Source organism: Gymnoscopelus microlampas (genome assembly GCF_963454915.1).
Source record: "Gymnoscopelus microlampas genome assembly, chromosome: 15".
Lineage (NCBI taxonomy): Eukaryota > Metazoa > Chordata > Actinopteri > Myctophiformes > Myctophidae > Gymnoscopelus > Gymnoscopelus microlampas.
The window spans coordinates 27,391,072-27,418,571 of NC_139952.1; the positions used below are offsets into that span (position 1 = coordinate 27,391,072).

The following is a 27,500-nucleotide window of genomic DNA, read 5'->3' on the forward strand; positions in this document are numbered from 1 at the left end:
CAACAACAATGCTGTGGCTCGCAGAAAACTACTGGAGCCTCGGCAGGATATTGTGGCCAAGAGAAATTAATGGAGGGTGGAAGAGAGAAAGACAGGGAGGGAGGGAGACACATTGTGCCTTTTATATAGGGCTGCAAGCACATCACGTCTTGCATTCATAGGGACAATAGAGATTAGAGAGTTAACCACCTATGTGCTATATACTTCATCGTACGACGAACAGCAAACCTAGCCGATCTACTACTTGTAGATCTTCGCCATTTACAACTTTCTTTTTCTTTGCCTATAATGGCATAGTAAAGTGGCTAAAAGAAAGAAGTAGTCGCGAGAGCTGCACTGCGGCATAGTAAGGGTTAAGCGGCTGCAGGCTGAGGCTAATGCAGATTGTCAGGATAAGATAAGATAAGATTACCAGTTACTGGTGGTGGTTAATGGAAGCCACCACAGCCCTCCACTGACAGTTGACAGGAAAGGCAGGGATGAGGCCTGACCACAGATACAAGACAGAACATTTTACAGACAGCGAGACAGACAGACACACACACACACACACACACACATACAGCCATTTGCAGCAATTAAAAAAATAGCTTATATGTAGGCTAGTTTCCCTCACCTAGCTTTCACGAGACCTCCATCAGAAGAGAGATAATTATCAGGGGAAAAGCCTAATTCAAAGCCAGATTCCACACGATAGCAGCAAACATCCCTTTGATTTTGTTGGAGGACAGATGTGAGGCATTATCATTTTTCTTTACCGGTGTAAATTGGGGGAGACCTGGACTAGAGAGAGATGACTGAAGCAGACAACCATGGTGGGAGAGGGGGAGAGCTGAGGATCATCCATGAAACACAGACCGACAACACCCAGTTCTGTCAAAAGCCCAAACAGCAGATTCACAAAATGTAGAGAGAAAACAACCTCCTTTCTCATATAGTCTCACACCAGATAACACATTGTGTGCCCGACAGCCAGTTAATAGTCATAGCAGTGTCCCTCACATGACGTGAGCTTGTAAATCTGTTATTTTCGGCACAGGACAAAGCCATACAACAGAGTATGCACTGACCACATGATCACAAACAATGGCCGGGGTTAAAATCTCTGTCCAGGGTACCGTCTGATTAAGTAATGTAAGAAACTTCCAAATCAAGGAGTTTGTGAGACTGTTAGTCTCCATGTTTTTTTCCTAACATAATGGCTCTTTGCAACTCACCTAGATGCCAGTGTGCTACGTAGATGCCAGTGTGCTAGCCTATTTCCGCAGTATGCCGTTATATTCCACACAGTCACTGTTTAAAACCCTGTGTGTGTGTGTGTGTGTGTGCGCGCGCCCGCGTGCGAGAGAAAGAGAGAGAGAGACTGACGCTGTACGATTGCAGATTAAACTCCAGCAAGAGAACATTATGAAACAAAGCCGGGGCTTTAGGGAGGGGAACGGGGGTCTGCTGGGGGGACTTGTAGCTCGGACATGGGAGTCCATTTCCTGGCACGGCTGCTGGGGCAAAAAAAAGAGGCAATTAAGAAATGATTTTCACCTCACAGCTTGGGACAAATCCCATGCACTGCACCCCGCCCCACTCACTCCCTCTCGCTCACAAAGGCAAAGCCTGCAAGGCCTATGGGGCCTGGAGAGGGGGCACAGAGACACAGAAAAAGAGAGAGAGAGAGAGAGAGAGAGTGAGAGAGGGGCAACTGTGAGGAAGTGAGAGTCGAATAATACAAAAAGGTGTATTAGCCAAGGGGGGGGGGAAATAAACCAGGAAAGAGAATGAGAGAAAGAGAACGAGAGAGAGAGAGACCAGGGGAGACAGAGGGGAAGCAGAAGACAGCAGGGGAAGAGGTGAATGATGGCACTGGTGGAGCGGGAATGAAGAATGAAGGTGATGCATGAGGGCCGATTAGATGGCGCCCGTGTATCTGGGGAAGGGAAGGAAGGAGCCCTCCGCAGAACCAGAGAAAGACAGAGGAGGACGAAGAAAAGGGCAGAGCAGCGCCGCAGACAGCTCTCTACTGCTGGTAATTGAGCTCAAAGGGAGCCTGAATGGGAGGTAAAATAAATGAACTTTAGGTCTGCTGCCTCAAGAACACAGCAGCAGGTACAGTAGAGCCAGGTGTGGGAAATGAACGCTTACACACAGACTGGGATGAGGAGGAATAAGTGGGTCGTGCATATCAATCGAGCAGGTCTAGTTGGATAAATTAGGTGTTTTCTGGCTATCCATTTATCCATGGGCCAACTTATCTAGATATTTCTTTCTCTTACTTTTCTCTGGGTGATTCTAGTGAGTTGGTTTGCTCATTAGCAAGGGGAACCTGAAGAGTCTCTCGTCTTGCATCGGGTTGTAGCATGTATGCTATTCTGAAGCTAACCATATATGCAAATTATGTGGGGAAGTGGTGTGTGCCCGCTTGCAGCCAGTCTGTTTGTATGATGTAGCTACTATCTAGTTAGCCCAATAACATTTGCTACCCTAATGCGCACGTAATTGTCAAGTACTATGTGCAATTTCGAAATAGGTTAAAACCTATTCCGTCAACCACTGCCTGCCAACTTGGCCTGTAGACACACAAGGCCATCGCAGTCTTGCTCAGGCACCTCTCACGAGCCACAAGTCCTCACTGTCACCACGCCTTCCCTGTTGATTTGCATACTGTTGGCTTCGGAATATCGTACACTTCGGGTTGTGAACAAGTTAATGTCATCTCATCTGGTTCACTGTGGGATGCCAGGTAACATGTTAGAGGCAGTCACACACCTCTGGCTGTGTCACACAAAGCTGCGAGACACTTTAATGAAGTGTAGATTCATACCGATGACAAAACCCTCGACCAAGACATTGGCTGTCAAATGTGACACCATATCCTTTCCACACCACCCCGACAGCTGCAAGTAATCAAATCACGCTGTGCAAAAAAATTGATCCTGTTTAATTTTCACGTCAATTAAGTTGTATGCTACTATTATATTTACAGTTTCATACCTTTCTGACTGTGTGCATGTGTGACAAATCAGCCCACCAGACAAGAAGTGAAAATAACCGTCTGAAGTGAATGAACAGGATGAGTAATACCGACTGCCATGCTCGACTCCAGCAGAGCTGCAATGGTGGTAACAGTTTGTTTAATTTAGGAACGTCTGTCAGTAATGGTAAAACATGACCACCCAGTAAGTTGTCTGTAAACATGCCAAATTCATAAATTAGATGTGGTTTGTATTAATTCAGGCTTTTGCAATTCACTAGTGGTATGTGGGGGGTGGAGGTAAACTGACATTTAGTAAGTGAAGTAAAATGTTTCTGGTTATCTGCGTTTCAATCTACACCAAAATAAAGTATACATAGAGTACAGGTTGTTAATTTGCAGAAACACACACACTCGATTTCTTATCTTGATGCAAGATGCATCTAACAGCTACACTAAAGACAAAGTCTGACCAGATGCTCACTGGAGAATCTAACTTTTACATCAGTTTTTCACACCCTAAAGTGCCAGCTCTGAAGCTAAGAGGAAGAGATAGCCACTGTGCCTGTTGCTATAGAAACAGGGAGGGGGGGGGCTCCATCTGACATACATGGAGAATTAAGAGGAAAGGGGGTGGAGGGGGGCACATTTTGTAGTCACCATGGTAGCCTGCTGTTGGGTGACTTACAGATTATACAGTATTTACACACAGCACATGCAACAGTTTGTTTATTTTTGTGTTTTTGCGCTAACTAGCACCTGGATTACCAATTTCTTTAAATCTGGCAAAGAGTTCTGAGAAGTAGTGCGCACGCATGTATCGCAGCGTGGCCCCGAGTCGACCGCACATTACCTCATTTCCTTTCCACGTGACATTCTTTATTATAAAAACAGTATAAAAAAGGAAAGGAAACAAGCTAAGCCTTACGTCAACCTGTCTTTGTGCTTTGCTTCTCAAGAACTTGATGTTGACACTGAATGGATTCACAGGCGAGGCTATTAAATTCATGTTTTTGAAAATTCCACCCTCGATTGAATGCATTGTTTGAATTGTTCGTCTTGTCGTAAGGTTTTTGCTTCTTGACGATCACAGGTTGTGATTACCAGGGTTAGCCTTTTTCCCCCGCAGGCAGTGCAACGTTTGATCCAGGGCCAGGGGAGGCTGGACAGACACACAGGCCAGACTCTGGCTCTCTCTTCCCTGGGTGTACCATACACTCTACCCCCCTGCTGTGAGGCCTGGAGCAAAACAAGCAGGCAGGAAGGCAGTAAAAATACGAGGTTGAAAACAGGGAGAGCAATACCTTTGACAATCCCCAAGCTTCTCTCTATGGAAAACATAAAAGCAGCTATATTGCCTTTGTAAAAAAAAAGGCAGAAAAAAAAGATCAATAAAGTACGAAAAATCAATATACCCCAACCCTGAGTCGTGTTAATTCATACAGAACAGCTTTTCAAGTGTGAATCATTCTCTTTATGCTGACAAAGAATGTACTATGACGACAATCAACAGCTCGTCAAACGTAGCTAATGTTGGCTAGCACCATGACAGGCTGGAATACCTGTGTGTGTGTGTGTGTGTGTGTGTGTGTGTGTGTGTGTGTGTGTGTGTGTGTGTGTGTGTGTGTGTGTGTGTGTGTGTGTGTGTGTGTGTGTGAGAGAGAGAGTGAGGGGGAGTCACACAGCTGTATGTGATCAAACCGGAGAGGCTTCCAAAGTTTCCTTTGGCCGGCCAAAGCAAAACAAAACGGAACAGTGGAGGCCGGGTGGAAGAACGCAGGAACCCAGCAAAGGAGAAAGGGGCAGAGTAACAGAGGATGAGCAGAGAGAAAAATGCTGAGAACATAATTATTTCACACCGGGGTTTGATCTTTCATCCAGCAAATTATTAACATACACACACATAAACTAAATTCAAAGGGAGCGATGAAAGCTTCAGATAAATTCCTGCCCCTCCTCGAGGAGAGAATTCTCAGCTAAGCATAGAGAAAATACCTCAGTTTCCTCCCTCTCTGTTGCGCTGAGTAATGGCATAGAGTGAAAGAGGTGAGAGGGAGGGAGGGAGAGAAAGAGAGGGGGGAGGAATCCACACAGTATTCTATTACAAGACACGACAGGGCCGCAGAGGGAAGTAATACGTTTCTCCTGGCTGTTGGTCGGTGGGGGTGTTCTACGAACGCAAAGTCAACGTGTATATATTGACCTGCGAATCAAATAAACCAAATTATTCTGCCTCATACAATCCTCCCCCTTGCCCCGCCGGTCTGCCTCTCCCGTTTCCTCGCATGCAAGCTGACGCAGGAAGCACAACATCCGGCAACACAGCAGTCCACCTCCCACCCCACAACGCACACACGCATTTCCACTTTTAGGACGTGCTCTCATCCAATCCTTCAAACACATTTGGGGGAGGATTGAATTTGCGTGATCGTGATCTAAAGGCAGACACCATACCTGGCAACACTCCTCATTTTGGGGCAATCAAGCTCCCTGTTAAAATGCACCAGAATACATGAAAATACGTTTTAAAAAAGGCAAAAAAAAAGTGGAGCTATTCTATACACATTTGTATCGCTGTATTCACAATACAGCTCGTAAATGTTTCCCCCCTTTGTATACATGGCTAGAGATTTTTCTAAACGTTTACTATTTTTGATGCAACCCTACTTAGGAGACATTGCCCTGGTCCAAACATCACATTAATTAACATTTCTCTAAAAGGATTGGGCAAAGACAAGCTCATCCAGTGGGACTGGACAATGAACAGCAAACAGTGGTTGTTTAGCCACTTTGCTCAACTGGTTCATTACTCCTCCAGGGAAGGAGGGGGCATCTGCCATCCTGAATTAGGGCTTCCATCGCAAAAGGGGCCAATCGCATGCTGAGAAGGTCTGCATTCAGGAGCTCTTTAACAGGAGGGAGGCCACCGTTTCGTAACTAGCCATGCATGTTGAAGAGACAAAAATGACCGCCATAAAAAGGGGGATAATGATAGTCGGATATAAAAAAGGAAAACTTCAGCGCTGAAAAACACCCTCGCGAGAGATTAAATGAGTGCGACCCGTCGGCCAAGTCAGCACACTGCCAAAATTGACCTAAAGAGAGCGGCCGAGGGCTCACTGGCAGGACGTAGCAGAATGCTCCATCATAAAAAGAGTGATTCATAGATTACTGCATTGGGTGGCAGCCCAAAACGCCTGTAACAATTAACAAATACTGTTATGAGTGTACACCGATTCCAGTACTCAAGTCCTCAATCCATCAACAATGTGTGTATGACCAAATATAAGAGGGCTGTGACATGTAAACATCAAGGCGGTTTGTTTTGTTCAGTAATATCTACAAACAAGTTCACCATTTCCCTGTTTCAGCAACATGGTTGAGATGTTCCATATTGCTGCCTACACGGTCTTTACCGGCATATGTTTCACAGTGAAACTCTGGTATTACGGGCAGTGGGAGACGGAGTAATGGTAGATCAATACTGACTGAAGCCCTGCGCTGTTGCTTCATCCCTCGGGGCTTAATTCTCTGGCCATGTAAAGACGACTGTGTCACAATAGAGGATCAGATGGGATTGACCGCAGGATGAAAATATAAAGAGTGTTTATTAAACTCATGTAGCTGAGAGAGAGAGATTGTTAGGTGAGATCAGTCAAAGGAGGGTACATATTACAGCTGTCCTCAAAAACAGAAATTCTTAATGATAAATGTTGACTAATCAAAACTAACATTTTGTTCATCAGACCAGCCATTAATTGATTAATCGTGTGAGGAAACCTGTAATAGATTGATTAAAAACCTCCATTCTGAATTTCATATTGCTTAGAGGACAGTTCAGGCCTGCACTCAGTTTTGAAAGCCAATACGGCACTTCCAAGTCCTCAATGAGAAACCATGGCATAAAATATATAAAATACATTCTTGAGACATTGCCTTTAAAAGCCTCAGTCTCCTTTGACATTCTCCTAGCACTGTGTCCTCCGTGGTCTCATGTAAAGCCTGCAAAGACAAAGCTAAACCGTTGATTCAGCTTCATAGGGATACTGAGCGGATAAGCCACGCACACGCGCCACACACACAGAGCAAGCATACGTGCTCACCCGCATGATCACGCACACAACCACACACATCAGAGCCTCTCAGGGCCTGACCAGCTGTCTCACTCCCCCATCTCCGTCCAAACCCACAGGAGCAGGAGGACATAAATCACTGCACAAAATGAAGACATGGTGTGTTCACACGCACGTATGTCGCACACACACACACACACATCTAACTCTTGCAACATATGCAGTAAAACACACCTGCACACAGCTATGTTTATATGATGTTTTACATACACCAATGACAGTCACACCCAGGTTCATGTCATCATGTGCGTTACGGTTAACCGACACGTACATAAAGTATCTTGCTAGGTTGGCCATCCAAACCGGTTTAACTCCCCTTCTGACTGCGGGTGTACAGGTATGGACCTTTGACTGTGTGTGTGTGTGTGTGTGTGTGTGTGTGTGTGTGTGTGTGTGTGTGTGTGTGTGTGTGTGTGTGTCGCACCTTCTGCCCACGCAGAAGAGTTTGTGTTCGATGCCAACAGCTGATATTAAACAGTCACATTACATAACACGTATTGGTGCATGTGCTTTTATTTGTGTGTGTGTGTATGTTGTGTGTGACATAACTCTGCGATAAACAGGAGTGAGCTGAGGAGAGGGAGTGTGAAGTGTTTGTAGAGTGTATTGGAGGACAAGAGCCAAGCGGAGATGTGTTTGGCCGCGGTACCGGCCTTACCAAATTGAAGGCGTCAGTTTAGAGTGGGCCTGTAATGAAGCAGTAAAGCCCCGTCAACGTAGACCTCATTTAAAGAACCTCACTTCACAGCAAACTAAATAAGATTAACTAAGATTTAAAATGGAGGTTGGCCTCGTCTGCTTCGTTTCCCAGAGAGTTTTGTAGCGGCTGGGCCCTGTGAGAGTAGACAGGGGCCGTCGTTGGAGATGTGGGGCTGCGGCGTGGGAAGAACTGCTTCCTCAAAGACTCTTAAGTAGGATGTACAGTCTCTAGATCCTCGTCCAATAGTAGTGCACATGTTTACAACCGGGGGGTGGGGGTTCACTGAGATGTGGGAAAATATATACCGTTGCTGAATTCTACAATGGAATGCAGAATGCATTTCCATCAATGTCTAGAGGGGTATTGTGCGTTTCTATCGGATAATCTTACCCCTAGATTTATGCATGTGCTGCATACTGTTGGCATATGCAGCAGTACATGGCCCCTGGCGTGTTCGAAGCGCCTCTGGAGTGTTCTACGCTTTGACATGGTCATGAATGTGGCCCTGACTTGAACCATCTCGTCTTCTGAAACGAAGACACTCAGCAGAGCGGTACAGAGGTAGAGAGCAACTTGAGAAGTTGTATTTGCTGTTGGCTGTGTTTCAGTGGTGCTATCACTGTGCCACACGTTGGCTGGAGTTCAACCGCGTGGTTTCACCCCTGTACCCTGGCCTTACAATCCCCGTATGGGGACTTTTTCAGGGAACAGTTGCCCAGAGAACAATTCTTGGCACTATGGACACACAACGACAGGGGCTCTGAACCGTGTGGAACATTCGATAGGGCCTTTTAAACGCTACATAGACATTCTAGTGGCTCCTGTCGATTCCCTCATCTTTCCTGCTCACTGCACATCACACTTAAATAAACAGGTTGTTAAAAAAAAAGTTAAAAGACACACTGTTGATGCCAGAGCCACAATACACTTACACTCCAGGTTGCCCTGGTAACTGCAGTGACTGTGAGGTTCGCGACAGTGAACCCTGCCATGTTGTGCACATGAAGAGAAGGGCGCCAGTGAAAGAGGAATTTGCATTGAAACATAAGGTTAAATGAAGCGCATTGAGGCTCTCTTCATGGGCCGACATGGGGCCCACAGGTCAATTGGACAGCCCCAGAACTGGAAAGCGATGATAGGATAGAGAGAAAGAGAGAGCGAGCAAGAGAGGGAGAGAGAGAAGTGAGGGAGAGAAAAGAGGAAGAGAAGAGAGTGTGTGCCCCACGCTCTATTTTTATTTCCACTTCTTCTAGTGCACCCTCAACAAACACACACACACCACAGTGGAGGTTCAAATTTGGCCCTCATCAGTTGTGCGCCTGATGAAACAAACACTGACAGCCTCTTTACATTTGTAAAGACCCCAGTAGCAGCTGTGCTTGTCCCACACACACACCCCATGCACACAAACACACACACACTCACAGGCACTGCCTTTGAATCAGAGGCCTACAGCCCCAGCTGGGGCCGGCAGGAAAAGCAGACTCGGCACAAAATGGACCCTGGCTGCATGGTGCAGCTCTCTGCCATGCTCTCCTGCTACTCTTCCACGGCACGCACGCACACACTGTCATGTTCTGTTAATCAGAACAACGCTGCCGCACATTAGCGCTTCATACCTCACTCAATAGCCCCTCCTTCATGAATTAAGACAAAAATCTAGAACATGGTTTAGAAACAGTTCAGCAACAACTCTTGCTCACCACTATCACTAATCAACTTGCCAACAAAAGGCATTGATGATTAAGTATCTTCAGAGAAAACAACAAAAAACTGAAACAGGTTAAGACCACTTTCACTCCCTTCATGTTGGCTTCTGTCACTCACAGAGGAAAGGGGTAATTGCATGGCCTTGTTTACTTTTATTAAGGACCCCCCCCCATTACACACACCCATCCCTGTTTGCTTTTATTAAGGACCCCACACATACACACTTTCCTTTCTGTTCATGACTGATGAATTTTAAAAACACTCAATGACATTATGTTTGTTGAAGGAAGAGTAACAAACCGTACTCGTGTTTCAAGGGAATGGTTAAGCCAAGCATGTATAATTGTCTTACGCTAATTAGGGTTGGGGGTGTGTGCAGGCGGGGGTTGGTATAAGAGGAGGTGAGTGGGGGTCGTCCCATCTCAAAAGCTTGGTGGGCGGCAGGGTGGGGGGCCTTGGGGATCTGACTCGTCCAGGGTGTTATACGCACCGAGCCTAGTTTGGTCTGAGACTCAATAACAACCTCAGCTGCTGAAAAAACGTGGCAGATGTGAGGCACGTGCACGCACGTACGGGTGGAAGAAAGAAAAAAAAACATGCACGCCCACTTCACGAACGTGCACAAAGGCGCATCATTCCCAACCCTGAACGTTTTGGCTCCAGTGCTAATTATAACCCCAAGTTATGAATAGACCTTATAAAAAAAAGGCTTGTCCAGTTTTAGAGAGACATTGTTGGACCTCGCAGCCAGGCTCTGATTAAGCTGGGACTTTTTGCTTCAGTTACTCATTACTGCCATGGCACATCCTGCTTCCTCAATGCATAGACAGTCGCAAATCAGCTGATCTAAAAATGTGTTTTTTTGTCATTAAACAAGAATATGAGATTGACCAAACATGGTCTTCATCTGTAAGACTTCTAAAGGGTGGTTGGTGTGCAGAGAACCATGGCATGAGTTAACATTTATGACCAGTGGCAAATCAAACGTAGGCCACAGTAATTAAACAGTAAAACACTACAGTAAATGGCAATTCCGGCATTTAAATGTCGAGTCTGTTCGCCAGACTATGTTTTTGGTTCATGTAGCCTACTTTCGCTGAAACTGCAAAAAAAAAGAGGAAAAAAACACCATGCAGCAGCTGTGAATGAACCCACGTGGGTAGTTTAAATGCCTGAACATTTTAAAGTGAGAAGAAAAAACAGAGAAGACATTTATACTTTTCAGTGGATCCATCATTGCTACTGTAGCAATGATACTCACAGTGGAGTAGACCATAATCGTTTAAATGTGAATTTGATAGCCAAATAGTCCTTGCTCACAAAATAGGAAAGAAGGGAAAACTAAGCTGCTGGAATTGAAGGAAGCCAAAAAGGGGGGAAATGTTTTTTTGGAATGCGTGAAAACAAACCCCTTTGTCACATGACATCACGCGTGCTTGATTATCATTCATTGTTTATGTATTCTTAAACCTGTTGCTCAGGCTCATGTCTTCAGCAAAATGTTCAAGGGAAGCAAAAACAAATATATATATATATATATATATATATATATATATATATATATATATATATATTTTTTTTTTTCTTTAATTATTCTATAAACCGCGGGACTGGGGACAACAAGCAGAGACTTTTCAGTGGATTCCAACTCAGTGCTCGAGTATGAGTGGGGCTTTTTATTTTTATTTCATTTATTTGTTGGGGGGATATATAAGGCCAATCCAATGTGCAATCTAAAGCCTGATTTATTCTTAGTTGCAAGCTGGTGTTGCATGACATAAATAGCAGATACAAGCTCACAACGTGTGTTGCGAGCTTGTAGATCTGCTATTTACTGAGCACGACACCGGCACGCAACTAAGTATAACTGTTAACGCAAAAAATGTGTCAATGACGATAATTTATTGCAACAATGCATTAAAACACGAGCAGACGCGCTAAACTTCAGCCCAGGGGACATAACACGCTCATGGGCTTGTTGGAGGTGAAAACGATACATGGTAAACTTGGCCGCACGATATGCTGAGCACACACTTTACAAGATTAGATCTTTGTTGCATCTGTGCAGAGAGAGAGACTAGTGGGCGAACACAACTAATAAAACACAACCCAAACTAACCACAATGTATAACTATTTATTATTTAGCGATTATTTCCTAAAATTCAGCGGCGTTTACAGTTAACTTCTTGCAGGAAGGAAAATGGTTGCTTGTTCTTGGTATCGCTTCACACACACATTCGTGAGCCTCTGCAATGCGACTGAAAAAACACAGACAGGCTCCTTAAAAACGGGAGATCACTCAAAACAACCGGGTGGCCGATCAAACTGGACCAATAACACACCATTTAATGTGCATTGAACAGAGAGACAACCCCGTGTGCATTGGAAAATAATGGAAGAATAATGCCCCAGCGGTGCCTAGTCTCTCGTCTACTGCATAATATCTTCCATTCCGTTCACAGAGGTCACACTCTTCAATCCCGATGTATACCTCGTCGTACGACGGGGTCGCTTGTCGAAAAGAGCCGATCTTCAAGCATGACAACGCGTCGCGGTCGCGGCGCTAGCTTCGCATCCGTTCTTTTTCGGGCAAGCAACGCCGTCGTCAGTGTTGCCATGTTTTGTGAGAGAAATAAGCAACCAGGTATAGGAAAACAAGCCCAAAAGTAGTAACTAGGCCACATGAGATGCGTTGTGAGCTTGTAGATCTGCTATTTTCAAAAACTTCAATAAAATGTGGAATATTTTGAATATTTTTTAAACATTATTTAACAACACAAATGCTTCCTGGCACAAATGAATGAAAATACTTGAGAACCACTGGTTTATATAATAATGACTAAATAAGCAAGTAGGCCTACACTTTCGAAACAAGCCCCCCAAAAACCCGCAACCACCAAATTTTTACAAGCAACTTTACAGAAAAGGAAGCCCAAAGTCGCTTATAATAAGCCGGCATGGCAACACTGGCCGTCGTACGGCGGAGTATAAACTGTGCATTATGGAGAAAATTAAAGAGCCACACAGCAGTCCAACGAAATCATGTCGGTCCTCCTCGGAGCCTCTACTACAACAAGATACGTTCCACCCAAAGAACACACTCTGAAACATCAACTACGAAGCCACCACAATGAGCTTCCACAATAAAGGGGTTTCCTTTTGGTAAATGACACAGTTTAAAGCTCAGCAGAATGAATGCCCAGCATGGGGTGATAATAAATGGAACCCGGAATAGCTGCTGTGCTGAGCCATGGCCGACAGGCTCTTCTTCACGGCTCTAGTCTGAATAGAGAGGCTGTAGGGGAGCAAACAAAGCCATTCTGAAAACAATCACGTAAACTCCTTTAATTTCCACATATCCCCCTTTCTCTTAACAGCAGCGTAAAAATGTCCATCTCCATCCCGTCATCATCACGCATAAAGACTATTCTACCTTCCACCAAGAACCCTAATGCTGCTCTTGGTAGCTCGAAATGATCCCCGATGTGTCGAAGAAACGTATGAATATGTATACTGAATGTCCGTTGAAATAAATAGAATAGTCATGTAATTGTTAACACGTGGAGAGGGGGGGGGGACCCTGGCGTCTTTAAAAGGCTATTTGACCCAAATAGGATACAGCTGCGTAATCATAACCTTCACAGTCCAGGATGAAAGTTTATGCATTTTCATCAAAACTAGACGAAAGGCAAACTTGAAAAGACGACGGCATTACGTTGGTTACTTACATATTTCTTTTGAATGATATTCCTCTTAGGTCTTTCTTTGCTCATTGTGCAATCCAAAATGTTATCGCTATAAAGAGAATGGCCACATGAATGTCTTTCTTTGACTCTCCTCGCGTCTCCCGGAGCTTCCAACACACACCAACACACCAAACGACGGATTTAAATCCCCGGCTCCGCTGCGTGGAAGGAAAAGCTCGCAGGCTTTGCAGAACAAATCCTTCGTTCGGCTGCTTCGCTTCCCCCCGGCGAGGGCGACTATTTGGATAGAAATCCTCCACGAAATGATTAATTAAGGCTCGGCGACGACGAGCACTGCTGACGGACAAAACCCAAACTCACGAAGGCATAACATAGTCAAAAAACAATTCGCGACAATAACTTCCATTCGCAGAACGACCAGCTCGGCTTCTTCTTCTTGTCCTTCTCCTCTCGCTCCCCCACCGGCTCTTTCCAAAGACATGAATATTATTCTAATAGCCTACGCGAAAAAAAATCATCACCGACGCACACGGCCGTTAACAACATAGTTACATCTTGTGGAGAATCGGCGGAAAAGGCTAATAAATAAAATCAAATGAAATGGGGTTTTGTTTTCTTTTTTTTTGGGCTGGAGCTTTTTGCTTGCAGACGACGAGAGAAACTCTCCAGCGGGCACTGCTGTTCTATGTGAGGCTCAGCTCCTTTCTTCCACACATCCAGCCTATCACCACGCGCCCCATGCAGCGGCAACTTCAAAAGCACATTTAAAGCCTCCTTTATGCCAGTGGTTCTCAACCTGTGGGTCGGGACCGGGGTCCCCAGATGACAGTCAATATATATTTTTTAATCGAATACTTTAGTCAAAAATGTAAACAGCATGTGGTACATTAAGGCTAAAAGGACAACACAAACGTCCTGGGGATATCAGTGTGCTGGATAGCCGAAACGTTTGTTCTTTTGACATATATGAAACAATAAAAGAGAACTCACTCTTGCCACTCTGAGTGCGACCCATTACCTTTATAAATGTTGTTAATCTAAGAGAATATCGCACCAGAGAAGTCAGAGCACGGTGGTAACAAAAAAGTTTAGTTCTGTTCCCTGCCATTGCAATACTGAACAAACTGCCTTGTGACAATGTTTTTTCGTGGGCTGTACTGTGTGAATTTATTATTTATGGAGACAATGTGTTGTCTACTGACTCTACTCCTCCATACTGTATGCTGCTGTGTTTATACCTGTGTGTTTCTTGGTTGAACTGGCAGTGAAAACTCCCTCTGGGACAGTCTAAGTCCAAATCAAAATCTAATGGTCAGGGTTCTTCACCAAGTGTGGCACTTGTAACCTATCGTTCAACAACTGTCTCATACATATGCTTTTCATCTTGTGGACATCATATGACGAACCAGTGCTGCAAATGTGTAAATGGTTTACAACACTTCTTGTTAGATTCAAGAGATTCTACTCCCTTGATCATCTGATAAACTGAAAGCAAATGTGTTGCTGTGTGTGTGTGTGTGTGTGTGTGTGTGTGTGTGTGTGTGTGTGTGTGTGTGTGTGTGTGTGTGTGTGTGTGTGTGTGTGTGTGTGTGTGTGTGTGTGTGAGAGAGAGTGTGAGTGAGTGAGTGAGTGAGTGAGTGAGTGAGTGAGTGAGTGAGTGAGTGAGTGAGTGAGTGAGTGAGTGAGTGAGTGAGTGAGTGAGTGAGTGAGTGAGTGAGTGTGTGTGTGTGTGTGTGTGTGTGTGTGTGTGTGTGTGCGTGCGTGCGTGCGTGCGTGCGTGCGTGCGTGCGTGTGTGTTGTCAACCAGTAGGCATCCTACCAAACACCTGGGTCTAAATTTCTTAAAGTAAGTGTAGATGAGAGACCACCTCCAACCACTGCAGATGTATTAGTTATACTGTATAGTGTATATAGCCTACGCTACCATACAAATTGGTTACAATGTTTTATCAAATGAAATAAGTCCCACATTGCAGCTCAAAGCTTAAAGATGGAACCACTTGGTTTGAGTGTAGGCCTACATGTAGGCCTAGTGCAGGGCATGGGTCTCAGAACTTCCTCTGATGCAGACTGACTGGTCATGATGACTGTGTGAATTCAGTGTAAGCAACCAAAACTTTAAACAAAGAGTTATAGCTAGAGTGTTTGTTCAATAACAGGAGTCTTCCTGTCTCTCCAGCTTTAAAAAAAAAACAGAAAATACATTCAGGTGGGTGATCGGGCGATTAGGTGGGTTGCCAATTTCATCCAATCAGGGGAGAGTACATTTATCATTTCTTTGTGTCTTCACTTCCGATTTCACTTATTTATCCTGTATGAGTTACTACAGGTACACCTGAAAATGTAGGCTATTTGGTGTTTATTAAGAGTTGGAGAGACAGGGTGTTACTGAACAAACACTCTATAACAATGATGACTATTAAAATAATTAACTATTTAACTCTTATTTTAACAAAAGAAAATCACATACTGCACCTTTAATGGGAAGAACTATATAGATCACATTACATAAGTATCAGATTACTGAGAATTCTGTACGTTCTGTTAATTAATTAGTTAATTAAGCTGTAATTATTCAATTGTAAACCCTTATTTAAAATGCCAAAACAGGTTGACAAATAACAATACATTCTTATGGATGTTTATATTGTTCATTTAAAGCCATGTGAGAAATGTTTTGCATATCTTTCTGAGCTGTCTATTAAGTGAAGGGTTGTGTTTCCTTAAGCAAAGAAAGAGATGTCTCTGAAAGCATATTCAGTCCCTGCCTGAATTCCACATAGTTTGGCTATGTTTGCCGGAATCCGAGAAATCCTTCTGATTTCATTATCACCCACGTAACGAGGAAAAGCTTATTGATTCATCATCCGTGTTTCATGAAGATTTACCATAACATTCCCAATGATCAAAGCTCCAAACTTGCCCATGAATGCATGAACAAAGACACCAAATCAATAGCGGACAGATCAATAATTCTAAGTGAGGCTCGTGGACGACATGATATTTATGTAGTCCCCCATTAAATCATGATTCATCTCGTATGAATGGAATACATTGGATTTACGGATCAGGAAGATACTGGTTATAATATAATATGGATAAAGGCCAGTGGATAATGGTAATGGTACTTTAAAAGGAAACCATTTATATTTATATGGAATTCAAATTTTATGCCTACAGAGTGTACATGTTAATAAAAATCTTTTTAGTATGCACATTACAAAATGTTGTTGTTCATACTGATAATCTATTTTATAAATATGAGAATCATAATTTGTCATAATCATATGACAAATAGTGAAAATAGCCGATCTACAAGCTCGCAACATGTCACTGTGTTGTTAGCGTGTAGATCTGCTATTTTGGAATATTAATGTTTATTATTTATTAATTAATGTAACATGTAAAATGTAATTAATATGGTTAAAGCTTGGTAACAAAACGTACAGGTTTAGGCCTCTGCATACGGTATGGAAGACATTAACTTTTGATGGCAAAGAAGACCATTGGGTTATTCTGACACCAGGCTGTGAATATACAGCCTTTAACCCAGCCATCATATTGTGCTCTCTGGGGGATTTAGCGGGGTCTCCTGCCCTCCTTGTGCTGACATTTAGGTCCATATGAATCAATGAGACAGGCAGTACAGGGACGCCTTTGTATCACACACACACACACACACACGCACACACACACGCACACACACGCGCACGCACACGCACACACACACGCACTACAATTTCCTCAAAGTGTAGAGATGAATAGAACCTAAATAAATAGCAATGGAATGAAATCTAATATTTCCCACTGTCTGATAAGATAGTGCCCCCTCCCCTTCCGCACCGGTCGTCCTGCTTATCTTTCAAGGAGTTAGGTTGTTTCAAACATCCAAGGGATAGTAACATTAATGCAGTTTGTTCCACATCAACAACATATTACAGAAGTACTCTTTGTAGATATGTCTTTATATGACAGACCAACGCAAAATGTATATCTGTCTGCCTGTCTATACAGACACACATACATACATTAAATTAAATATACATTTTGGTAAGCCATAACTCTGCCAATAAAGGTGTGATGCTTTATAGAGCTACACTGAGATTTGAACCTTCAACACTAGTAGTAAAGTGACACATTGCCTATGCCATTGACCTATGGACGGAATCATTGCTTGTTTTGGTGACAAGTTATATTACGTCTATGACAATTTTATAATCAGTGTGTATGATGAGGCCAACACTGAAAAGGGACTCATTGTGGACAAGGCTTACCTTATGTGTTCTTGAATCAGCTGTCCTGTACATGTACCATGTATTACTGTGTGACTCTGAAATCTGATTTATACTTCTTCATCATAAGACGCGCACCAAAAATTGCGATCTACAAGCTCACAACGTGTCGCATTGTGATGCGTTGTAAGCTTGTAGATCGGCTATTTTCAAATGAAAACAGCCGTGATTATGACAATGGTATTAACCCATTAAGACTGGGAAAGCATCTGTGTCAATAAGATTTTAGCTATAACTATAGCAAAATATGTTTTTCAGAAAACTCTTAGGATTTATAACAGTGGTTTAGAACAGTGGTTCACAAAAACAGCAGATCTAAAAGCTCACAATTCCGTCACTTCGTGCCGTGATGTGAGCTTGTACATCTGCTATTTCTTTTTACATATTTGAAAAATCTTGATTTTTTTTTAAACACAAAACTTCTCTTCTGGGGGTCCCTGGCACAAAACATTTTCAGATGGGGGGTTCTGTGGCCAAATACATATAATTTTGGGGACACAAGAGGACTAAAACATCAGTCCACCATTCCAGTTCAGCAACGACACTGAGGTTCTGCTTCAGACGCATGCTGGGAATACTGGACTCAATAACAACTTGACTTCATCCCAGGTGTAGAGGCCTGGCAATGAGCAGACTTGTAAAAAAAGATCCCAGCCAGTGTTGGTCTGTGTGTCTTGTTATGTGTATGTCTGTGTACATGCATGTGTCTTGTTATGTGTATGTGTATACTACTATGTGCATGTGTGTGGTTTCAAGGGGGCTGTTTTGGCTGCACTGGACTGGTAAAACGGACCAAAGAGTCAACCCTGGGGATGTATACTAGCGCGTGTGTGTGTGTGTGTGTGTGTGTGTGTGTGTGTGTGTGTGTGTGTGTGTGTGTGTGTGTGTGTGTGTGTGTGTGTGTGTGTGTGTGTGTGTGTGTGTGTGTGTGTGTGTGTGTGTGTGTGTGTGTGTTTGTGCATGTGTGTGCATGTGTGTGAGTGAAGGAGGAGGCCAGGGATTGATTAGAGCTTTCGCTCTCAATGTGGTTAATTGCCCAGTGAGGCTGAGCAGACGGTACAGGCCAGATTGATGTCCGATAGCCAAGTGGAGGGGGAGTTGGAGTGTGTGTGTGTGTGTGTGTGTGTGTGTGTGTGTGTGTGTGTGTGTGTGTGTGTGTGTTTGTGTTTGTGTTTGTGTGTGTGTGTGTGTGTGTGTGTGTGTGTGTGTGTGTGTGTGTGTGTGTGTGTGTGTGTGTGTGTGTGTGTGTGTGCATGCATGAGTGTGAGTCTGAGAGAGAGAGATGGTGGAGTTGTGTGTGTTTTGGGTGGGGGGGGGGGGGGGTGGCGGGGGGACGAGGAGACGACAGGGGGACAGGGGACGACGACACTTGATTTACTGGACAGCTTGGAGCAGAGTAAAACAATGAGTCCCAAATTAATGTTGAAAGATTGAATGTTTAAATATCCCAAGCTCCGGAAGTAAACCCAAAGGGCTTTTCCTTTCAAAAGGCAAAAAGAACCCCCTCCCAAAAAAAGTCTATTGTACACACATCTGCTCCCAACAAGAATAGACACAAATTGAAATAAAGGACAAAATATATTCAGCTGTATCACCTTTTTGTTATTAAAATGGATTATTTATTCATGTGTTTGTATTAACAATCTCTGTAGTGTCCTTTTTCTGAAATACCCCCTTTTGATTTGGCTTTATAACTATGCATAGATATAAAAGTATAGATATGTCACGAAGGGACCTACTTCTGTGTTCACTGCCTTCTACTTTGCTGGGGGAACCCATTGGTGCTTGTTATGGATATAACCGACACATTTGACATCTTAGTCAAATTCATTGTATGTGTGAACGTATCTGGCCAATAAGCAGATTATGATCCTCATTCTCATTCTGATATTCATGTCAAACAAATGCTTCACAGAGGCCCCTGTGGATTGATAACTTCCTCTTCCGTGACCGCTGTGGAAGCACAGCATTGTTTCTGTATGAGTGGAAATGTCTGTCCTATGCATTTATTTCTATCAGGGCCTCAGAGTTTTCTCTCATCTCATAAATTGTCCACATCTTGCTCGTGCTTTACGAACATTATCATCTTCTTATCCTGGCATATCAGAGCGCTCTCGTTTCTGTCAGGCTCTGAGCTCATGTTTAATTGAATGTCACCCCGCTCTCCAGACTGTTTGAAAGCTAAAATCCTCTAACAGAACTTTCGTATCACTTCTAATCACCGCTCTGTCTGTGTTGTCATTTTAGTGGTATAAAAAGCACAGAGAACAGGATTTCAAATATATGAAATATATTTGCCCCTGTGTATTTCTTGTTTACAGACAGAGCATTGTAAGCTAAGCCATGCACTTGTATTCTTCCATACTAACAGTATCATCCAGAGAGTTCATAAAATGATGTTTATTGTTGAGCGTGACCATGGACAGCAACAGGCAAGCTGACAGCATACACAGTAAAGTCCTGAGTTTATCCGTGGTCCATTTGGTTCCATTTGTGCAGACTCAGGGTTAAGTGAACGCTGAGGATTTTACAGCGTAGGCAGGGGGCTGGGCGGGTCAGGATGTTGTAAAATCTTCATATCTTATCTGGCTGTAAAAATCCAAAGTGATATAAGTATATTGGATCCCACATGAGAGAGAGAGACAGAGAGAAAGAAAGACAGACAGACAGACAGACAGACAGACAGACAGACAGACAGACAGACAGACAGACAGACAGACAGACAGACAGACAGACAGACAGAGACAACGAGAGACAGAGAAGAAAAGAGAAGGGGGAGAAAGAGAAACAGAGTGAAATAGGGAGAGAGGGAGAGAGAGACAGAGAGAGAAACAGAGAGGGAGGGAGGGAGGGAGGGAGGGAGGAAGCATGTTTTAAATGGCGTTTTGCCTTGGTGGTAGTGGTGATAGGGGAGTGGAAGGGGTCATGGTGGCATTAAATTACTTACTGAAATCTGAATCCTGTAACTACTCCCATTAAAGTGAGGTTAACCTCCTCCTCTCTCCTCCCCATCGCTCTCCACTGTGCTGGGACCAGTTGAGAAGCGCAAACGCAATTTATTTTAAGACACCTCCCCTCCCCTCCCCCGCCCGCCCGACATGTGCACACGTACACATTATGCACACACTTTCCAAAAGGGACTCGCAGGTCCCCAGTCTACTACTATGGATAATTGGACACCTAGTGTGTAAGAACTCCCCCTCTGGAACGATGGCACAGGGGAGGCCGGGACGCACAAACCTGAGCAAAACAACAGCGGTAAGGAACCAACATGCAGCCAGGTTGAAAGATAACAACAAATCCCTTTTGGTTGTTGTGTTTGTGAACAGCCTCATGTCCCAACATGTCTGTTAACATACTTCCTGGGCTGTGGTTGATACCCCCCCCCCCCCCCGAGGCCTCAGGGTGAAGTTGTCCTGAGGGCTCACGATCAGCCCCCTGTTGTCCGTGACCTAAGTTGACCCATCTGGCGGCAAAAATGCAAAAGCTGTCTCCAGGATCAGAGTCGAGGGACGACTTCCCCTTATTTCAGCCCCTGAGGCTGTTGTTGTGTTTCAGTAATGAGGCAGATCTCTGCAAACTCACCTGGAAACCCTGATTCCAGCAACAGTCTACTGTACTTCGCAGCCGTAGACCAAAACAGATCTGAAGATTATGGTTTCAAACACTTCTGCTTCACTAAAGGTTTCCAGACATATAAGCAGTCTCACAAGTGGACAGATTACGTAAAGGGATACCATGACATTCATGAGTCATTCTTCACCAGAATACACATAATTTGTAGATCTGTCCTTCAGATTCCCTAACAAGGCTTTAGGACGCAAACTTGTGCAAAGTAATGGATTTTTGTTTCAACGAGGAATGCTACCAATACTAACAAACCCTTTTAGGGATAATCAAGGACGAATGTGATTGCTCTTGTCAAAACCCTTTTCAAAACATCAATGTATCTCTTTAAGAGGCATCAGACACATTCCACTTTGTTCAATTTTGTTCAACTATTATCTTACAGATCTCTGTGAACCTGTTCAACATGTCTTGACAAACACCTGAAAATGATCTGGTTGTGGCTCACATTAAAAGTTTATCCCTTGCTGTTGTTGGTTTGGTCACGTGTTCAATCGCTTCAATCAGGTTAGCTGTCTAAACATCATTGGTCCTGCCATCAATATGACATCTAGTAGGGCAGATATGAAGGCTAATTTACGTATGTCTGTAATTTGACAGATAAATTGCAGTTTCTAGATGTTTGAAACATTTATCCTTTTCACAATTTCAATATATCAGATTCTTTACACATAATAGTATTGCATTATTTGTACAGCATATTGCATGTATGGGGACGATTCTATCAGCCGCCGCCTTATGACACAATGTCCATGAGCCTTGTATCTGCGACGCCGGTTGAGAAACAATTTGTGAGGGACGTTTTGAAATTCAATGTTACAACTTTGCCATGTGGCCCTCAGTCTTGTACAGTGTTTTTTCGCCATCTGTATTGGCTCATTCATGCAACGGCGGGCCCAAGTTCCCCATTCACTTCTTCGCCATTCAACATTCTTCTTCCCCTTTCTCACTTTAAACCAGTCTGGGCTGGAGGCTGGGTGGTGTGGACGACTAGCTGAACCGTGAATCACTCATGAGGAACACGCAGCATTGTGGAGTTGCCAGCTCCCTTGTGTGTTGTGCAGGCTCACAAAAGTTCCACGGCCAAGGAGTGACTGGCTGACTCATGTGGGTCGGGACCTTCCACAGGTGGGGGATCTCAGGCTGAATAACCTAAACCCCCCCCTCAACCAACGGTGGCCAACCACCCCCAACCCCTCCCCTTCACCCGCAGAGGACACCTGCACCAGACACAATAGCCATCCTTCTCTGATTCTCTGGGGGCAAGAGGGAGAGGAGAGCCAGAAGAGAGTGAGAGAGAGAGAGATAGAGAGAGTGAGAAAGAGAGAGAGAGAGAGAGAGAGAGAGAGAGAGAGAGAGAGAGAGAGAGAGAGAGAGAGAGGAGCGAGAGGGGGGAGAGGGAGGGAGAGGAAGGAGGGGGAAGGGATGGATGGCTCTGACCTTAGCCATGCAGAAACAAAGTAATACAAATGCAAGCCACAGCAGGGGAACAGCTGGATCACACAGCGGTGGCAGTCTGGGTGGTCTGAGAGAGAGAGAGAGAGAAAGAGAGAGAGAGAGAGAGAGAGAGGAAGAATGGAGCAAGTGAGGGAGGGAGGGAGGGAGGGAGAGAGAAAGGAGTGGGTTTTTAGGAGAGAAGACGAAGAGTGGAGCGAGTGAGTTAAAGAGGGAGAGAGAAAGGTGTGGGTTTTGTAAGAGAAAAGAGGAAAAATGGAGCAAGTGAGGAAGGGAGAGAGAGAGGGAGAGATAGAAAGGACGGAGTAGGTTTTGTAGGAGAGAAGAGGAAGAATGAGGCGAGTGAGGAAGGGAGAGAGAGAGAGATAGAAAGGACGGAGGGGGTTTGTAGGAGAGAAGAGGAAGAATGGGGCGAGTGAGGAAGGGGGAGAGAGAGATAGAAAGGAGTGGGTTTTTGCAGGAGAGAAGAAGAATGGGGCGAGTGAGGAAGGGAGAGAGAGAGAGAGAGAAAGGAGTGGGTTTTGCAGGAGAGAAGAGAAGAATGGAGGGGGGGTAGCATGAGAGCAGAGCCTTGGAGGCCATTAACGAGTGGTGGCACAGAAAGTGAGAGCTCGCTAAGGAACAGGAGGAGGGGATATAAGATAAACAGTGAAGGGTGGTGTTGTGTGTGTTACATGTAGCTAAAGTAGGATTCACCTCCATTACTGCAATTATGGCAAATCACTACTAATCAATAACTAATTATTCAGAGAAGCCCTCACATCAATACCTCCGTTAGAGACGGAGAGGTAAATCAACACAAGCACAACGACACAGCCTTCACAATAAAATCACATTCAAAATCACTGAAAACTAGCCATGACTCATGTAGTCATAAACCTTACCTTTAGCAAGCAGTGGTTTTACCTAGAAAATAATGCCTTGTGTCGCTCCATAATAATGCTTGTCGGAAGTTGTTTCTGTAGGGATTAGCGCTTCCTTGTGTGTCATTTGTTTTAAGTGCCCTCTAATTTGATGCATTGTGAGTGCAACAATATACGCATATTTGTGTAACTGTTGTGTGTGCCATGAATTCACACAGAATGCAAATATTACGCTAAAGTGAGTAAGTCATTTGTATTCGGAACAAGGTTGATTTTCCTGAGCTTCCACGTCGCAAAAAAGGCATCAACCACGAATGCTCCATCCACTTTATATTAAATAATTTGCCGGCGAGTATTTCCCATTTTTGTCGTTTATTCGTCACACCCCTGGTGTGTAAAGGCCATTAACTGGAACCTGCTACAGAGACTACTGCTACTACACATTATACTCAATGTAAAAACCACTGCATTCAGAGCTTAGTAAGAGCAGGGTCATTTAGTTTAATATTCCAACACTGCACATTAAAGTTAGTAGTAAGTTGGATGATTAACCATTGTCAGATTTCTCTGAATAGCCTTTTTAGAAGGTGCTTGAATCCAGCTGTCGTTATCACCACGTTGCTAATCCTTTGGCATTACCAAAAATGGAGTGTCAACGATTGAGAAAGCATTTGATAACCTTCTTGCAGGAGGGGACCATTCACTCTTGCACACTGGGACAATATTCCTCTGGCTTTTCATAGGAGGCTTATCAGACCAGCACGTTTGCATGATAATAAAAAAAAGAAGGTATAAATGAAGTCACGTGGTTGGTCCACCTTATTTCCATATCCCGTGGGTGCACCGTGTCATTTAGCTACATGTCTCTTTCCTAATAGGCCAGAGTTTCCCTAATGTGAGGCTCGTGTTTTTGGAAGCGACCTTTCGTGATTTTCTATTCAGATTCAAAGCAATGGCCTGATTTGCAATTGAAAAGTTCGAAATTGAAAAGAAATTGTACTTGAACTAACTGAATAACTATAGGTCTTTTTCTGGAGGAGGGAACACATGGGGAAAAGGTATTTTTATGCATTGGACTCAAGCTTGCTAATCCTGAGTGCTCTCTATTCTGTGGCTCCTGGTCAACATGATAGTGGCATCTCTCCACTTACTGAGCTGTGACTGTTAAACTGTTGTGAAAGATGCATTGTGTCCTGGATGCACATATGCCAGCAATGCTGACCTGATTGTGGTTAATTCATTTCGAGTTGGATTCCATTGAATTCACAATGTTTTAACCACTTTCAACACAGTGTCCCTCTTGTGGGCATTGTGGGTCAACGTGAAATGTTTCTAACATGTTTCAGAACTAGCATTTTTTTGTTGTTGCAGAAAACACCATTGTATGACAAAGTATAAAATAGAATTCTAAAGGTTAATGTCTTTGTAACCCTTAAGATAATTGATAATATGAGTATATATTTGAGTTGGATGAATGGGAAAAATATTCACAGATTTTCTGTACAACATTTGGACAGTGCTTGTAATAAATATGCCAAATAATACATCTACAATCAGGAGACCCGCATTCATAAATGAGTGCCATTTTGGATCTTACTTTCAGCATGTTTAAACTCACATTTTGCTTCTCAAATGCCCCTGTCATCCAATGTGAAGGCTGCCTCTATCCTTTGAAAATACATGTTCCAGTGATGCATGGCATCTCACCGTACGTTAATCCCAGCTTGTTATCCAAGACATCAAACCCAATTTATCCACATTTAAGGTTGATTCTCGGCTCGACGGAGAGGAAAAGCCAAGGAATAAGAAGGAATACAAATTAATGTTTTTTTCTTAAGCTTTATTAATAGTAAGGCAGCTACAAGTGCGAAAACGTTCTGCACGTTCCTGCTTGCCGGATATTAAATAAGATTAGGAGAGTTAAAAGGTTAATGAGATTCCTTTCTTTTGAACAAACTATGCCTTATTTCTCCCTTTCAGAGCAAGCCGTAAACATCCTCCCCATAATAACCAATGGTGATTATGCCGATGATATTAATTATCATTACTTTCAATTACTACACCCAGGCAGGCCCTGCCGGGTTATGAGGCCAGCTCCCCACGGAGGAGCTTCATTAGCCCACACGAGTGCATGTGTGGCAGCAGCACACTCTAGTTCTCTCTCTCTCTCTCTCTCTCTCTCTCTCTCTCTCTCTCTCTCTAGCCGTCTTTTTGTCCTTGTGTTCTTCGTTACTCTTTCACTCTGTCCCTCGCCAACACCCCCTCTGTCTTTGTCCTGTATGTATTCCATCTCTCTCTCTCTCTCCCTCTCCCCCCCTTCGGAGAGCGAGTCCATGGCCACCTAGATGTTCTGCATCTTGTCAGGGAACACACAGGGAGGGATGGAAGTTAATTGGAGGAGAGATTTGAGATGAGCTGTGAGGGAATTCATGGGACACATTTGCACACATCTCCTAACACTCTCTCTCTCTCTCTCTCTCTCTCTCTCTCTCTCTCTCTCTCTCTCTCTCTCTCACTCTGTTTCCTTCTTTATGTCTCTCTCTCTCTCTCTCTCTCTCTCTCTCTCTCTCTCTCTCAAATCGGCCAAAATGTGATCTTGATATGCTCATTTGGAAATAGAAAATGCAAATAGGTCTCACATTTTTGTTCTTTCTTTACGTTTTATTCATACTCTTTCTACCACTCTTTATCTTTCACTCCTGTCATCACTTTCTCGCACGCAGTATCTAGTATATTTTTGTCTCTGTCCCGTTCCACTCACCCTCACTTGTGACACGAAACGTTCATTTCTAGCCCATGAAATATGTAGAGGGCCCTCATGAATTGTTTACAGGTTAGTGGTGTGTGATGGTAGCAGGGACCGAGGGGCTTTCACGGCTCCTTGTGAGGCAACAGGGAGGTCTGGGCTTTTAACGTTAACGTCCAGCTACAAAAAAGTGGAACAGAGATAATGTGGGGAATCCATGCCTCTGCTTTTGTCATTCATTTATGTCGCAGATGTTTTATCCCTGGTTCTGGGTTCTGGGACTGAATTAAATACATGCATTTCCTTTCAAATGCAGACTGTCTGATATGTTTGCTATTTATGCAAATTGAATTCAACAATTTCATTTAAAAAAAATGTTAACCACAATATAATAATCCTTGCATCCCTAATTTGGTCAAATGTTCAACATTTGTCAAAATGTAAAAAAAACAAACAGTATATACGCTATAGTTTTCAAATATAGCACACATTTAACAGATCTACAAGCTCACACTGCACCATGTTGTGAGCTTGTAGATCTGCTATTTTCGCTATTTGTTGTACAAAGATGTATATAGAGTTCAAGTGGTTAAGAAATACTCCCCCTCTGTTTTCTTTCACAAATGGAATCCTGCTTCTAATAGACAGTTGGACACCACTGCATACCGCACTAATGCACCTCGCTATCATTCCCACAGGAGGCAATGTGGGCATGAAGCGGAAGATGGCTTCGCTGATGTCATGTTTTTAGCTGGCTGGCCAAGGAAAATCACTTGTTTGGTTGATCTCCCAGGATGAAAGATGGACCGCTGGGTTTGTTAATTTCCCGCTGATGAGCTTGTAGCAAACATCAGCTTAGTTCCACAGGGATACGGAGCGTGGACATGAAAGCACCAAGTGCTTCGGCGAGGTTACGGGTCTGGTCTTTTCATGGGGCCTAAAAGGTTGTGATTGATGGTAATTAACGTGATCGCCATGTAATGGGTGTGGATTTCAGATGGAATAGCGAACTCAAGTATTCTACTGCTGTTTGTCTTTGTTTTGTTATGTCCTGTATTGTCGTTACTGGCAGAGCTGTGTAACATTTTATTTGCCTCTTCTCTTGGCCAGGGCACACTTGTAAAAGAGACACTAGTCTCAATGTGATTTCTCTGGTGAAATAAAGGTTAAATAAAAAAAAAAAAGTTGTTGTTGTGGTGGTGGTGTAACCACAATAACCCTGGCGTCTCTAGAGATTTTAGAAAATTTACAAAATTTGATTTAAAAAAAGGAAATCCAAGAATCACTAAAAAAGCTGATCT

At 43.6% G+C, this 27,500-nt stretch overlaps 1 protein-coding gene across 1 annotated transcript in view; it reads right to left on the reverse strand.

The window, feature by feature from the left end:
- Positions 1 to 13,881, reverse strand: part of jarid2b (jumonji and AT-rich interaction domain containing 2b) — a 153,685-nt gene extending 139,804 nt beyond the window's left edge. The window contains exon 1 of the mRNA XM_084079879.1: positions 13,238 to 13,881. Within this exon, the coding sequence (XP_083936005.1) occupies positions 13,238 to 13,282 (45 nt within the window). The 5' untranslated portion in view covers positions 13,283 to 13,881. The remainder of the gene's footprint in view (positions 1 to 13,237) is intronic.
- Positions 13,882 to 27,500: the final 13,619 nt, after the last annotated feature.